This window comes from Chanos chanos, chromosome 9 (genome assembly GCF_902362185.1).
Source record: "Chanos chanos chromosome 9, fChaCha1.1, whole genome shotgun sequence".
Taxonomy (NCBI): Eukaryota; Metazoa; Chordata; class Actinopteri; order Gonorynchiformes; family Chanidae; genus Chanos; species Chanos chanos.
Window position 1 is genome coordinate 993,317 of NC_044503.1, and position 15,000 is coordinate 1,008,316.

At 45.1% G+C, this 15,000-nt stretch overlaps 1 protein-coding gene across 1 annotated transcript in view; it reads right to left on the reverse strand.

Annotated features, from left to right (window-relative positions):
• Window positions 1-15,000, reverse strand: part of insrb (insulin receptor b) — a 64,089-nt gene that overhangs the window by 33,170 nt on the left and 15,919 nt on the right. Inside the window, exon 2 of the mRNA XM_030784409.1 lies at window positions 7,360-7,908. Coding sequence (XP_030640269.1) covers window positions 7,360-7,908 — 549 coding nt within the window. The remainder of the gene's footprint in view (window positions 1-7,359; window positions 7,909-15,000) is intronic.

Below are 15,000 nucleotides of genomic sequence, written 5' to 3' on the forward strand. Positions count from 1 at the left end.
AAAAGGCTCCTTCATAAGACTGCAAGGAGCTCACAGGAAGGAGGACAAAGAACCCTCTCTCTCTCTCTCTCTCCCTTTCTCTGTCTCTCTCTCTCTCTCCCTTTCTCTCTCTCTCTCTCTCTCACACTCTTTCTTTCTGTCTCTCTCTCTCTTTCACACTCTTTCTCTCTGTCTCTCTCTCTCACACTCTCTCTGTCTCTCTCTCTCTCTCTCTTTGCGTGTGTGTTTTGGAGAACAGGAAGCGGAGGAAACAGTAGCAGCAGTACCGAGCACAGGACCACTCGCCTTCCGACCGTTGACATAATGTTCTTCCTGATTATGTCCTGTCTTTGTGCAGCGTCTTCCTCCCTAGGGATCAGAGAGGGTCCCAAGGCGCTCCTCTCTCTTTGATCAGGGTGTGTAATGAATACACAGAAGACATTCTAACAGTCCTCTACCAGCAAGTATTCACTTCACAGGGAAATCTAAGGTTCAACACTGATTCTAATGAAGTTTGATGTTCTAATGGAAGCATGAAGGACTCCACAGTATGATTATGACATCACTGCCCCCCACTCCACTCTCCTCATTATGACATCACTGCTCTGTCACTCACTTCATCCTCCTTATTATGACATCATAGACCTCTCCCTCATTAAACCCTCACACCCAACCATTGTGTATGTGTGTGTACGTATGTGTTTGTGTGTAGTGTGTGGTGTGTGTATGTGTAGTGTGGGGGATGTGTGTGTATGTGCTGTGGGTTGTGTGTGCGTGTGTGTAGGGTATGAGTGCGTGTGTGTGCGTTTGTGTGTGTGTGTGTGTGTGTGTGTGAGTGTGTGTGTAGGGTATGAGTGCGTGTATGTGTGTGTGTGTGTGTGTGTGTGTGGCAGGACTGCAGACACATGCCCCCTGGCTGAGGCCAGATCTCTTAATAAGGAGTGAGTGTGAGAGGGTTGAGCACTGGGCTAAAACAGGACCTGACAGAGCCCAACAACCCAGAGTGCACACACACACACACACCAGACACGTATACACGCACATACGGACACGCACACACACACAAACACATATACACACACGCGTGCAAACACAAACACATACACACACACACACCACACACACACACACACACACACACACGCATACACGCACATGCAGACACGCACACACACACAAACACATACACACACCACACACACACACACACACACACACGCACACGCGGACGCGGACATACACACACACATATACAGACACACACGCAGACACACACACACACAAATCCTCTCCCTCTCTCTCTTTGTCTCTAAAACTCACCTAAACATCATTTCTCTTCCTTTCATGCCTGTCTCTATGCAAGTATGATTCTCTCTCTGTCTCTGTCAATGTGTGTTTGTATGTGTGCTCAAATGTATCCATGGAAGAGTGTGTGTCCATGTGTGTGTGTTTGTGTGTAAATGTGTGTGAGAGTTCAAGCAGTAACTTAAATCCTTCACACTGCTGTTCCTCTCACATAGCACGTTTAGTAGCAGGAGACTGGTATGTGTGTGTGTGTGTGTGTGTGTGTGTGAGTGCGTGTGCGTCACCCTGAAGGACTGGGAGTTTACATCATCACTAAATCTAAACTCACGCTTGGATCGGTTCGTATTTGGAGTACCAGTTCATTATACTATGCAATGTTTTTCTGATAGAGTTGACTGGTTTTGAAGAGCATATTTTGACTGTATAAAACTCTAAATGCTTATCTTGTTATTTTGGGTTTGGGGTTAACCTAACCTTCAACGAACTTGTCTGGAATGAGACTGATTAATGGCTACATGTATGTGGCTTTTTGACATTTAAGTTGTTTTTCTGTAAACACTCCATATTCCTGTAAAACTGCTGTGATATGAGATGTCTGGATTCAGAGAACTGAGCACATGAACTTTACTGTCTACTGAATTTTAACATTTCTTCTGAATTTTACTGAGTTTTCTTTCATTATCTCTGAGCTTTAGAGTAGAATGGAGATATACAGTGATCATGTGTGAGTTAGCGGCCAGTTTGGCTTTCTGGAGATTTCATGCTGAATTTGGCCTGTGAGAAGACTGTGAGAAGACTGTGAGAAGACAGTTCAAACATTCCTGTGAGAAGACTGTGAGAAGACTGTGAGAAGACAGTTCAAACATTCCTGTGAGAAGACTGTGAGAAGACTGTGAGAAGACAGTTCAAACATTCCTGTGAGAAGCATCATTATAGACGACAAAGACGGGAGAGGCAAGAAGGGCATTTAAAGGGTGAAAAAGTTGCAGAAATAGAGGGATGGAGAGTAAGAGTGATAAGGAGAGAGAAAGAGAAAGAGAGAGAACATAAACTGGGCAAAGGGTGAGTCCATCCCTGTTGTTTTGTATCAACACAAAAACATGTCGCCATAGAAATGAAAGCTGTTCAAAGCCTTTACTTCAAAGGTTCCTGTTACCAACTTTACTTAAAGAACTGATCTGAAATCAGCTTTTAGAACAACTGTTCCACTCTCAGTCTTACCGGGAGGACATCAAAACTCACCCCAGATCAGAATCTGACATGGAGGAACACCTGAGAGGCCGTTACTCAAACTCATACAGAGTGAGTCAGAGGTCAGATCACTGGTCTTATACAGAGCATGTCAGAGGTCAGATCACTGGTCTTATACAGAGCATGTCAGAGGTCAGATCACTGGTCTTATACAGAGCGAGTGAGAGGTCAGATCACTGGTCTTATACAGAGCATGTCAGAGGTCAGATCACTGGTCTTATACAGAGCATGTCAGAGGTCAGATCACTGGTCTTATACAGAGCATGTCAGAAGTCAGATCACTGGTCTTATACAGACATAAGGATGCTAATGTAAAGCTGTTAAAACTCAGCTGGTGCGAGACTGAGAGGCTGATAACAGACTGCTATATGCATGCAGTTAACTTTGACCTAAAAAACTCCTGATTGTGCAAGTGTGTGTATGAAGCGCAGGCAAACACCGCTCACAACGACAAGAGCGTGTGTGTGTGTGTGTGTGTGTGTGTGTGTTTGTGTGTGTGTGTGTGTGTAAGTGTGTGTGTGTGTGTGTGTTTGTGTGTGTGTGTGTGTTTGTGTGTGTGTGTTTGTGTGTGTGTTTGTGTGTGTGTGTGTGTGTATGTGTGTGTGTATATGTGTGTGTGTGTATGTGTGTGTGTGTATACGTGCCTTACAACGTTCACAACAACGGAACAGTGTGTGCCAGAGGAACAGATACCACTATCTGCACATCCATCTACTGTTTGTTCTCTTTCTCTCTCTCTCTCTCTTTCTCTCTCCCTCACTCTCTCGTTCACTCTCCTATTCTCTCGCTCACTCTTTCACTCTCTCTGTTTATTTTAACGTAACTCTCAGAGTAAAGTGAGAGTTTAGAACCGACACATAGAGAGAAAGAGTTTCTACCTGTTTATCTGTTTCCACATCATCTGTGGGGGCCTGTGTGCATCTGTGTAATCGACACTGAGGCAGAGTTAAAAAAAAAAAAATCAAAAGCCGTCTGTTTTTGGTTTTACCTACGAGGGATCGCAGCTCCTACAGCACTGCTCCCACATACTCCTTACATGACTCAGCGTTACCTTCACTACGAAAACAAAGACTTGCTTCATGAATGGCACAGATGCTGATTGTGCGTTTGTTTCTCTCTGAGGATTCTGCACTGTGACCCTATTATATAAAGAGACTTCTTCTGTCAATGCTGAAGATAAACGGTTGTGATAGAACTGAACTGGCCCTGAGTGAGTCAAACGGGACTGAACAATCCAAACAGAACCAATACGACTCCAAGCAGCAGAACCAATTGCCCAAACCAGCCCTCACTCTTCTCAACAGACTTCAGCTGAGCTCAGATGATTCATCCAAATTCATCCAAAAACTCAATACAAGTTATATCCTGTTCACATCTCTCTCTTACACACACACACACACACACACCGAGTTCCAGCAAATCCAGGACCACAATCACCCTGATGCTATTCCTAATCTATGTTTTCTCCGCTGTCCGCCAAATGGAATACTTCTTTAGAAGCCGTCAGTTCACTTTTGCTGACAATCACCGTACAGTGAGATTTGCATTAGTAAGTTCGGATCTTTTTACTGACTTGGATCTTTGAATCTCATTCAGTAAAATGAACGATTCTTTTTTCAAATCATTGATTCATTTCATTCATTGGAACTAGTGTGGCCCTGTAGCTGTCATCTGAGTGACAACAGAAAGACAGTTCTCAAACACTAAGAGTAACATGGTTTGCTTCACTTTGTAAAGTATAATACACAAGTTCACTTTTGTTAAGCTCTTAAGCAACCGTGGACCAGAACCTACTGAGTTATTCAGCTGAAATGACTGATTACTTCCATTATAGCTATTTGCTTTAGTCTACCTGGTCATTGAAGACCTGGAGTACATGAACTCGTTTCAACGGAAAGGCAAATTAAACATCCATTCAGTATCTACATTACGCACAGCTAGCTAGTTACGGAGATGTTCTGGTTGACCTGCTAGCGTTATCTAGGTCTCTTCACCAGTAATAATAGCATTAGTCATGTTACTGCTGTAACAACGTAAATAATAAAGGAAAGATTCAGACTCGGTGATCCGTAGCTAGCTGTGATTCGCCCACGAATCATTATGTTCATATTCTGAGCCTGTGCGGCCAATCACACGAATAGTGAACGAGAGACTCAGACCCAAGGACCCGTAGTTACACTGCAACCGTTTCCTCACTGCAGCGGTTATGTGACAAGTGAACGGAAGACTTGGGCTGTGTCCGAAATGGCATACTACATACTACTCGCATACTAATTATGACGTAAAAGTAGTATGTAGTATGCAGTACGTGAAAAATAAAATTTTTGCAGTACACGACAGTTACCCGGATGATGTACTACATTGGCGAAAATTTCTAGTATACATCCCGAGCTCACTTCGCCGACTACTGCATCCCATGAAGCAACGCGGTGATTTCCAACTGTCAAAAAAATTTAAAAACATGGCGGACAGCGACCGAACCAGCTTCAACTTCAACTGCAGTTCCGAAGATAAATGTATCAGTTGCATATTTTGGTGTAATAAATCTTCATACGCTTTCTTATACGGCTACTTTTGATACATATTTGTGGTTGTCGTGTGTTGTTCGATTTTAACAGAACAGATAGCCCAACCGATAGCAAACGTGTAGTACACTACACGAAAGTTCTCATAATTGCGTACCATACAGTATACTAGTGTGTGGAGTAGTGCGCAGTATGCAGTGTATACTAGGCTAGTATGTAGTATGTAGTACGGTAGTATGCCATTTCGGACACAGCCGTAGACCCGAAAGACCCGCTCGTGAGCGAATCTGTCACAATTCAGATGAAGGAAACGAGTGGCACGCATGCGCTGCCAAGGGGAAAATTAACGAATCACTCACTGAGACGACTCGTTACTCTCGAGTCATACAAACGATTAGTTCAAAATTAAAGAAACGTTCATGAGCTACACATCACTAGTCAGCATTAAAACCACATCTGAAAAACCGACAGCTCAACTACGTAAGAGTGCAAGAACATTTGTATCATTGCTCTGCTTAGCTGACTCGCCCCATTTGTGTACAGAACACAAACACACAAACAGGAACACTAGTGTCCCCGGAGAGAAAACACCAAAGAAATATAGCAGCCATTTTGCATTAGACGTCTGTAACATGTGCTCAATCGTATGCGGTAACACGCTCAGTTAATAGGTCAGAGAAATGAAGAGACTGAAAAGACATAGACTACACGTGTACGCACTGCTACTAAAGAATGAACGCCGCACACACACATCGGCATGGTTAACACAATAACCACTTTTAAAGTGTTTAACGTGGATATGATTTTTGGCTTTAGATCAGGAACGGGAGCGCTCTCTCTCTCTCTCTCTCTCTCTCTCTCTCACTTCCAGTGCAAAAGCATTGCATCACACTCTAGAAATGGCTCCCTACTTCTACTAAAGTAGTATCTGTCACATGGCCAGCGCGCGCGCACACACACACACACACACACACACGCTCGTGCGCACACACGCACATGCACTCAGTGCCCTCTCAGAACTAAATGACACCTCACTGGACTGCCAGCTGGATGGACAGGCAGTGCTGCATATGGGCAGAAAACTGCACTGGCGTATATTCATTCTCCCAGTACAAACACATATGTACATGCAGTCATGTTTAGTATCTATCCACTGAAGACCAGTTTGTTTCCCCTCAGCTAAAACACAGCGCTCTGCCCAGGAGAGGACGACCCCAGACCCACACAAGCCTAAAACATTCTGCCTCCTCTGCCAAACATTAATGCACATCTGCCTTTGATTACTGGTCTCGGAGTCTGCGTTTGTCGCTAAGATCAGTTCGAACGGCGACCTGCACACACACTTGATCTTCTGCCTTAGAAAGCTGAGGAAAAGGAAAAGTAAACACAGCACCTGGAGCTGAACAAGGTGTGAAGGGAATACAGAGAGAGAGAGGGAGAGAGAGAGAGAGAGAGAAATGAGATGACAGCAGAGGAGGAGGACGAGGAGGAGGAGGAGGAGGAGGGGGTGGGGAGGGGGGGTAAGACTAGTGTTGGCACAGACTGTTCTTCTTTGTACCGACGAGTTCTCTCACAGCACACACAGTCTTTCTCTCTTTCATTCCTTCTCTCTCTCTCTCTCTCTCTCTCTCTCTCCTTCTGTCTCTCTATCACTCATTCAGCAGATGCACTTTTGCATTGCAAATGAATACAGCCATTAAAAGCCTCCATGTATGTGTATGTATGTGTGTGTGTGTGTGTAGTGTGTGATGTGTGCATGCGTGGTGTCTGTGTGTGTGTGTGTGTGTGTAGTGTGTGATGTGTGTATGCGTGGTGTGTGTGTGGTCATTCACAGTATTAGTGATAGCCTTATGTCCAACTGGTCCATATGACATAGAATTACAGCACTCATCCTTTGTTATGAAATGCATCAAAACACTGCTGCTTTACACTGCACTCAGTCAACACCATACACCTCACTGCTTCTTAACACTGCACTCAGTCAACACCATACACCTCACTGCTACTTAACACTGCACTCAGTCAACACCATACACCTCACTGCTACTTAACACTGCACTCAGTCAACACCATACACCTCACTGCTACTTTACACTGCACTCAGTCAACACCATACACCTCACTGCTACTGACTTTACACTGCACTCAGTCAACACCATACACCTCACTGCTGCTTTACTGAGTGTCCCCAAGTTCCTACTGCATCACCTCCCTGACACACAGATTCCTCAACTCAAACACACACACACACACACACACACACACACACACACACACACACACAGAAAATGACACTTACTCCTCTGGCAGTGGTCCTGGGTCCAGCAGCGTTCTCCAAAATGCCCGTTAATGGTTGTCTGAAAGCAAGTGATTTTTCCCGATATGGTTCCAGGGCAGATGTCTCCACATTCCCGGTCATTCTTGTTGGCCACGATGTAGTTGTCCTCGACTGAGTCGAGGATCTTGGACCAGTCGATGGTGGAGAGATAACAGAGATCCGGATTCTTTTCCACGCGCACCGCCCCACGGGTGATGTTCATTAAGCTGTGAAGGCCAATCTCTTTCAGCTGAAGCATCTCGAACAACACCAAGGCATAGTTGAAAAACAGGTTGTTTCCCCGGATGACGGTCAGGTTTGGAAACAGGTCACTAAGGCTATCCAAACCATAGACACGAAACAGAAGCAGGTAGTCAGTGATGACTGTAAGTTTGGGGAAAGTCAGGCCTCGGAAGTCCTCCCGCTTAGTCTTAAACATGAGCAGGATCTTCAGGTGGCCCTCGATCACCGTGCAGTTCTCCAGAGTCCGCAAGTTAGTGACATTATTCCTGATGTCCTTACTCTGACAGACTGCAGAGCGAGAGAGGGAGAGACAGAGAGAGACACAGATAGACAGACAGACAGAGAGAGAGCGATGGAAAGAACATTTAGAACATCAGAGAACTTCCGTGTTTAAGTAAGAAAATAAACACATACACATAAACCCATCATTTTGTCAGTGTATTACAAATTTTACACATAATAACAAATTAAAATGTGCAAACGACTGAGCATGACATAGTCAAACTAAGAATATATCAGGATGTCAGAAGAAGCGCCATGGCAGCATTAAACAGGACTGATGAATGAAGCAGAGAAACGGGCTGAACTTCTAGACTTCATGTTTTCATGACTTTATGTGTTTCATGCTGCAGAACCACATCAGAGGTGTGGGAATCAGTGTTAATGTAGAGCACAATTCCCTGCAGCATCTAGTCCAGTCTAGTGTAGCTTCTCTCTGTCTCTGTGTTTCCACACATGCTGAGACCAGGTGCAGCATCTAGTCCAGTCTAGTGTAGCCTCTCTCTGTCTCTGTCTCCATCTCTGTGTTTCCACACATGCTGAGACCAGGTGCAGGGAGTTAACCAGCAGTCAATAGTTTCTCTTCTCTGATAATATCCCCAATGTCCCCCTCACTCACGCCTGCTCTAAAATCGTTTTTATCCCCAAAATAACCGACATTTGACACCAACTGCTTTTATATACGCGTGTAAACGCATTTGAACCAGCCAGACAAACTCAACAGTCCCTGACCTTCCAAAAGGCACAACTTCAGCAGAAAATTCACTCTGGGCTGTGAACGTGTGTGAAACCCCTCCAGGAACCTCACAGGGATAAACGCATGAGTCAGGAGAGCGGGAGGGAATGTTGTCGGGTTTTTTTTTCAAAACCCAAAAGACATGATGACTCAGAGTCAGAGCTTCACAAAACACAGACAATGAAAATACAAATTTAACTAACAACCCCTCATACACACAGAGAGAGAGACAGAGAGCGAGAGAGGGAGGGAGAGAGAAAGAGAGAGAGACAGAGAGAGAAAGAGAAAGGGAGGGAGGGAGAGAGAGAGTGTGAGAGAGAGAGAGAGAGAGAGAGAGAGAGAGAGAGAGAGAGTGAGAGAGAGAGAGAGAGAGAGACAGACAGACAGACAGACAGACAGACAGAGACAGAGACTGTGTACTGTGCAGGTGTAGTCTGTGCCCATACTCAACTGACAAGCTAACAGTGTGGATGCCAACTCTTTCCTCTACGTCTCTTTGTCTCTCTCAGACACACACACACACACACACACACACACACACACACACACACCTGTTTTTGACATGCAGATAAAGTGATAGGAAGAGAGAGGATTTCAGACACATCTCATAACAGTGTGTGATATTTCTGTGTATTTGGCTCATTGCACACAGGGTGTATTGGTCAGAAGAGGAAGGGTGCAGCAGGCAGAGACATAAGGTGCTAATCTTGGCACAAACTTCCACACAGCACATTAGCACAGCAACACCTCAGTGTGGCAGAACAACAACTTAATTAGCAGCTTAATTAGCCAGTTACATAAACCTCCCTCTCCACACAGCACCCTCTCTTCTTTCAATCTCCTCCTCTATACAGCACCTCCCCCTTTTAACCTCCTCCTCTATACAGCACCTCCCCCTTTTAACCTCCTCCCCTATACAGCACCTCCCCCTTTTAACCTCCTCCTCTATAAAGCACGCCCCCTTCTTTTAACCTCCTCCTCTATACAGCACCTCCCCCTTTTAACCTCCTCCTCTATACAGCACCTCCCCCTTTTAACCTCCTCCTCTATACAGCACCTCCCCCTTTTGACCCCCTCCTCTATAAAGCACGCCCCCTTCTTTTAACCTCCTCCTCTATACAGCACCTCCCCCTTTTAACCTCCTCCTCTATATAGCACCTCCCCCTTACCTTAACCTCCCTCATAAAAACAACTGTACGACTCAGGCCAGTGTCGGCCTTATTCACGTCTAATTCCGTCCTACTGTAAGAGCGTTTCTGTTACCATACTACAGCTGTTACCATATTACAGCCAGTGAAACGATCAACCCGCATCTCTGAGTTCGATCTGAGGTAGGAACAGGATGATGGAACGATGAAAAACGACTGAATCGTTCTATCAGGAGAAACTTTGCTTCGGGGCAACTGAAGACATTACCTTGAAGAGTGTCATTCCAATACCAAACACAACACGGACTGAACTGTTACATCAGTTCTCCAAAGGCAACACAGGGCAAACACAATAAAAAGAACAATCTCTCCATGGCAACACGTCCCAGCATGCACGGGGAAGATCGCAATCTGGCAACACCAACGCTGAGTCCGTTTAGTTCCCAGTAACTTACCTATACTACCTAAAAACACTATGACTAAACATGGTGCCTTTCAGCACATATCATATAGCAGCTAATTCAACAAAGCCAGTGAACTTCAGTAACAATTAAATCCCCTTCCACACTGTCATACACTTTTCTCGATAACTAACTGAAATAACTTGATAAGTAACTAGCTGATGGGGGCAGCCTGTGGCCTAAGGCTTAGAGAAACAGGCTTGTGACTGAAAGGTCACCAAAAGATTCCCAGGACCAGCAGGAAAAACATCCACGGCTGAGGTGCCCTTGGGCAAGGCACTTAACCCCCAACTGCATCCCCGGGCACAGGTGTGCTGCCCACTGCTCCTGCACCTAGTGGTTGTGTGTGTGCTCACCAGTGGTGTGTAAGGATGGGTTAAATGCAGAGGTCAAATTCACTGCTCAATATGTGTGTGTGATTACAGAGATTTAATCTTTAATTTAATTTTGAAACAAACTGATTGAAACTCTGATTATTAAAACATCTTTGAGTGAGGGATGTGAGTTAATTTACAGTCATTCCACATTCTGTTGACACATAAACACAAATGACACCTGATTAAGTTACATAAATTAGGCTCCCTGTCATTTCTGCTGCTTCCTCTAAAACTGTGGGACCTCCTGGACTGAACTGTTCTCACACACACACACACACACACACACACGTGCGCGTGCTTCCCCTTCTGAGTAGACTGGCAGAGCCTGGAGCTGTAAGGGAACACTGAGACGTCCCCTGGACACTGGATTTATGGCTGTCACCGTGGTGACGTCATGTTTGAACTCAGCCTCTTGTTTACCACAATTCCAGCAAGGGAAAAAGGAAAGATGTTACTGGTCGTCCTCACACTAACCCCCCCCCGACACACACACACACACACACACACACACACACACACACACTCACACAATTATCATGTAGTGCAGCAGATCAGCTAAAAACAATCCCTACAGACAATTAGTCCACTTTTCACATGTTTAGTGTGAAGAAAAGCATTTAGACCAAGCCTAGTGACCTGAAAATGAAGAGTTCTTTTGTTGCGGTTTTTGCGTTATTCCATAGAAGAGAGGGGGGAAACCGTCAAATTGAGACCGTTACACAGAGCTGGGTCACGAGGCAGAGGGGAAAGTTCGACAGAAACACCTGCTTCTCTCCTTCAGTAACCAGTGGCAAAATATTTAGGCTGACTCCTTCTCTGCGTATACTTTCTGACTGTTTTCAAAATTTCACAAGCTACATCACACTTACGTAAGTGGACAGGCGTCGTTATCAGCTCGCTTACTCTTCCAAACGTCGAGACCTTTGTCGTTTTAATGCGCTGCTCGTTTCAACTCTGTGTTAAGCAGAATTATCAGCGTTACCAAAACGTGCGGACTGCAAGGTCTTCTTTACGAAAACAAAGTGTGTGTGTGTGTGTGAGAGAGAGAGAGAGAGAGAGAGAGAGAGAGAAATTTAATTCTTGCTCTTATCAGGCAAACCCATCAAACCAGGGCAACGGGCGAGCGCGTGTGACCGTAAACAGCTTTGTTTTAAAATGGATCCGCATTGTGTAACACAACAAACACCTGAGGACGTCACAGGCTTTATGTGGAGGCAAAACACTGGCTGCTGTCTCCGTTTCTACGAACTTACAGGAAAGTTTACCAAACGTGTCGCGTTTAAACCGCCGCTGTCTTCTTTTGTTTCAACCTTGAAACTCGGCTATCACAGCCAGTGGAATACATCGGTCAACAGCTGTATAACCGCTTAAATAATGAGAACAACTGTTTTAATAATAACTATACAAATAATAATAACTATCTTGAAGTAATAATAACTCGGCGGTGAACAGATGCTGAATCCGTGACGTTTTTCGGCAGGACGAACTAATGAGGGAATTAATTATATTTTTGAGCTAATTAAACCAATCAACTTAAATCAACGGAAATTGAAAAACGGCGCATAGAATTTTTGAAAGGACAGTGGTCGCATCGAGTTAACGCGCTCTGACAACAGATTACAGAGAGTCGGGCTTCGGGTATGTATCAGAGTTTAGGAGACGGGTTAGGAAGGTGCTGAGAGGCAAAATGGAGGGACAGTGCAGCCAGTTTCAAAGCCACTTCTTTCCTAGCGGCACCGTACAAGGCTCAGCGCTGCGGACTGGCTGTAACCCGAACCCCAAGCCAACCATGACGTCAACCAAGCAGGACGGTTAACGATCACATGCATGAATGGATGTCTCCAAAGCCCACTTATGAGTGCATATATATACACACACATACGCGTGCACGCACACGCACACACACAGAGTGCCAGCGGTGCGAGAAACATGACGTCCAGATCTAGAACAGCGATGAGATTTAGAGAGAGAATTTCTATAATGGAATCAGGAGTCAACAGCAACGGGATCAATACTAACCTTAGCCAAAGCAAGCAGCGGAAAACTTCACCTTTGCACTTTGGCTCGAAACTTATGCAAAAATTCATGAATGACTCAAACGAGTAATGGGGGACGGGTGACAGAGACTAGACAACCGAGCAGAGAGATGAGAATACAAAGCCTGCGGCGAACCTCCACGCCACGGTTTACATAGGAAAATGAATCCTTATTTTTAGCGGTGAGTTCCCAAAGGAGAATTTAATACGCGTCAGTCAACAGTTACTCCCACTTAGAAAACTGGAACACAACCCTACTGAGGCCTATGACTGGGGAACGATGGCTGCTGAGGAGAGAGCGCTGATCAGTAATATGTCTGGTTCATAAAGGTGAAATAGAAAGAGACTTAGACGTCTGGGCCGAGATTATTTGTGCCGGCAACAGGAACGTGGAGGATATGTTTGGAGTTTCTTTGTTTCATAACCATGATCGTGCACATTAGCCAGGAGGTAACAGAAACAAATTACACTGCTGTCTTTTCGAGCAAAAAAAACCCCCAACAAAACAAAATCAATAAAAGGCACGCTTACGTCTAAAACACAGAACTGAGTTAAAAATCACAGGTCTCGTCTAAACACAATCATAATTTTTCTCAATTACAAAACGTTTAGTTAATGTGGTCTGCTCGGAGCACAGCGGTGGCATTCTAGCATTTGGCTGTGCAGTAAATGCATCGCTACATAAAAACTTGATGTAAAGGTTCAGCTGTGCGGACGAAAGGTCAACAATAAGAGCCCGGTTTGGTGACTCGGATGCTCTGTACTTGCGGTAATCCTTGCACAAAACCATTAAGACTGACAAACTCAAACATTTGGACTGGGCGTCTGACAACATCCGAGACGTTACCTCCATTGTAAGAGCAATCATCGGACCAAAATGCGCATGCTTGTGACTGACGCTCTGCTCCCGTTTAAAAAGGGATCCTATTTATACACAACAGTCAGTATCCTCCCAGGCCACGCACCAACGCTGCTGCGCTTACAGACAGCGGTACCGTCAGATCCTCCGCCCAAGAACGCTGGAAACTCTGGGCTCCACGCGCCACTGACAGAGACGTGGAGACGAGACTGACTCTGGGCATTATGTTAAGTGTTGTGAATCAAAATGAGACAAGTTTGGATTTGATAGCACTCTCTCAGCGAACTTTTCAAATCAGACATGATAAGCCAAAGCAGTACGTTAGAGGAAGATCAGAAATTTCAAAACACAAATTAAACATATGTCCTCCAATAACCAGGACATCACAGGTTGGGCACAGACACACACACACACACACATACACACACACACACCCACACACACACACACACCCACACACACAGACACACACAGACACACACACACACACCCAACTCTGCCCCTCGGTTTTTATTTTCTCAACAGCACAATGGGCAAACAGTACTTTGTTTGAAACATGAGCTTGGAGTAGTTGGATGAAGCCCTTCAAATATCCCGAAACCAGGTGCTACTCCCAACAAAGCAAATGGGAAGTCCAGGAGGGAGCATTCCAGGAATAGCAGGCGAGTCTGGGAACAGTCGGATCACTATAACAGACACGCCAGACTGCGTAGACTGGTACTAGTCTGTATTACACATGCACAAAAAAACTTTAAACTGTTTTATCCTGTTTAAAACTCTTTTAGCACAAACTTTGGACAGTGAAGCTGGGATTAAAGCATAGGTGACTACTGACAAATTGGTTTGTCCACAAGTCTCCCCTATAATTAATCTGACTGAGCAGATCTGGTCCACAGACACCGAGCCAAATTTTCCCAGTATGACTCAAAGCAGCTGCCATTTCCCCCGGGCGGAATGGTTCACTGAGAGAGTCCTGGAATGCTGTCTGCCACACACCAATTCAAAACCAGATGGGATCTGGCCTGACGACTATCCGGCAAATTCTCTCAATTCACAGCCGAGACAAGGGGAGACAGCCTTGCACTGAAAACCTCAGAAAACCAAAGATGAATTAAAACTGTTAGGTCACGTGATTTTGGGAGAAACCTGGAGCTAGTCCATAGCAGTACCAAAGGGAGGGGTAAGAGGTTAATTTAATGGGCTGTTTGTTTGTCGCTCAGACCATGAAGCCTACGCTGTCCGCACATGGAAAGATTTCCCCTGCCTGTCCACAACGCCGGAGCGTGTTAAGCCAAGAAGAAAAAGCGATACTGTATATAAAGTAAACAGTGCACTGGACACCGAAGAGTCTATCAGTTCCACAGCAAGGAAAACGTACCGACCCTCTCCAGACGTTCACAGGACTCTCTGCTCTGCATCTCCACACACGATCTCCACAGAACATCAGACTGAACCTGAACACAACTCTGCATCTCCACACACGA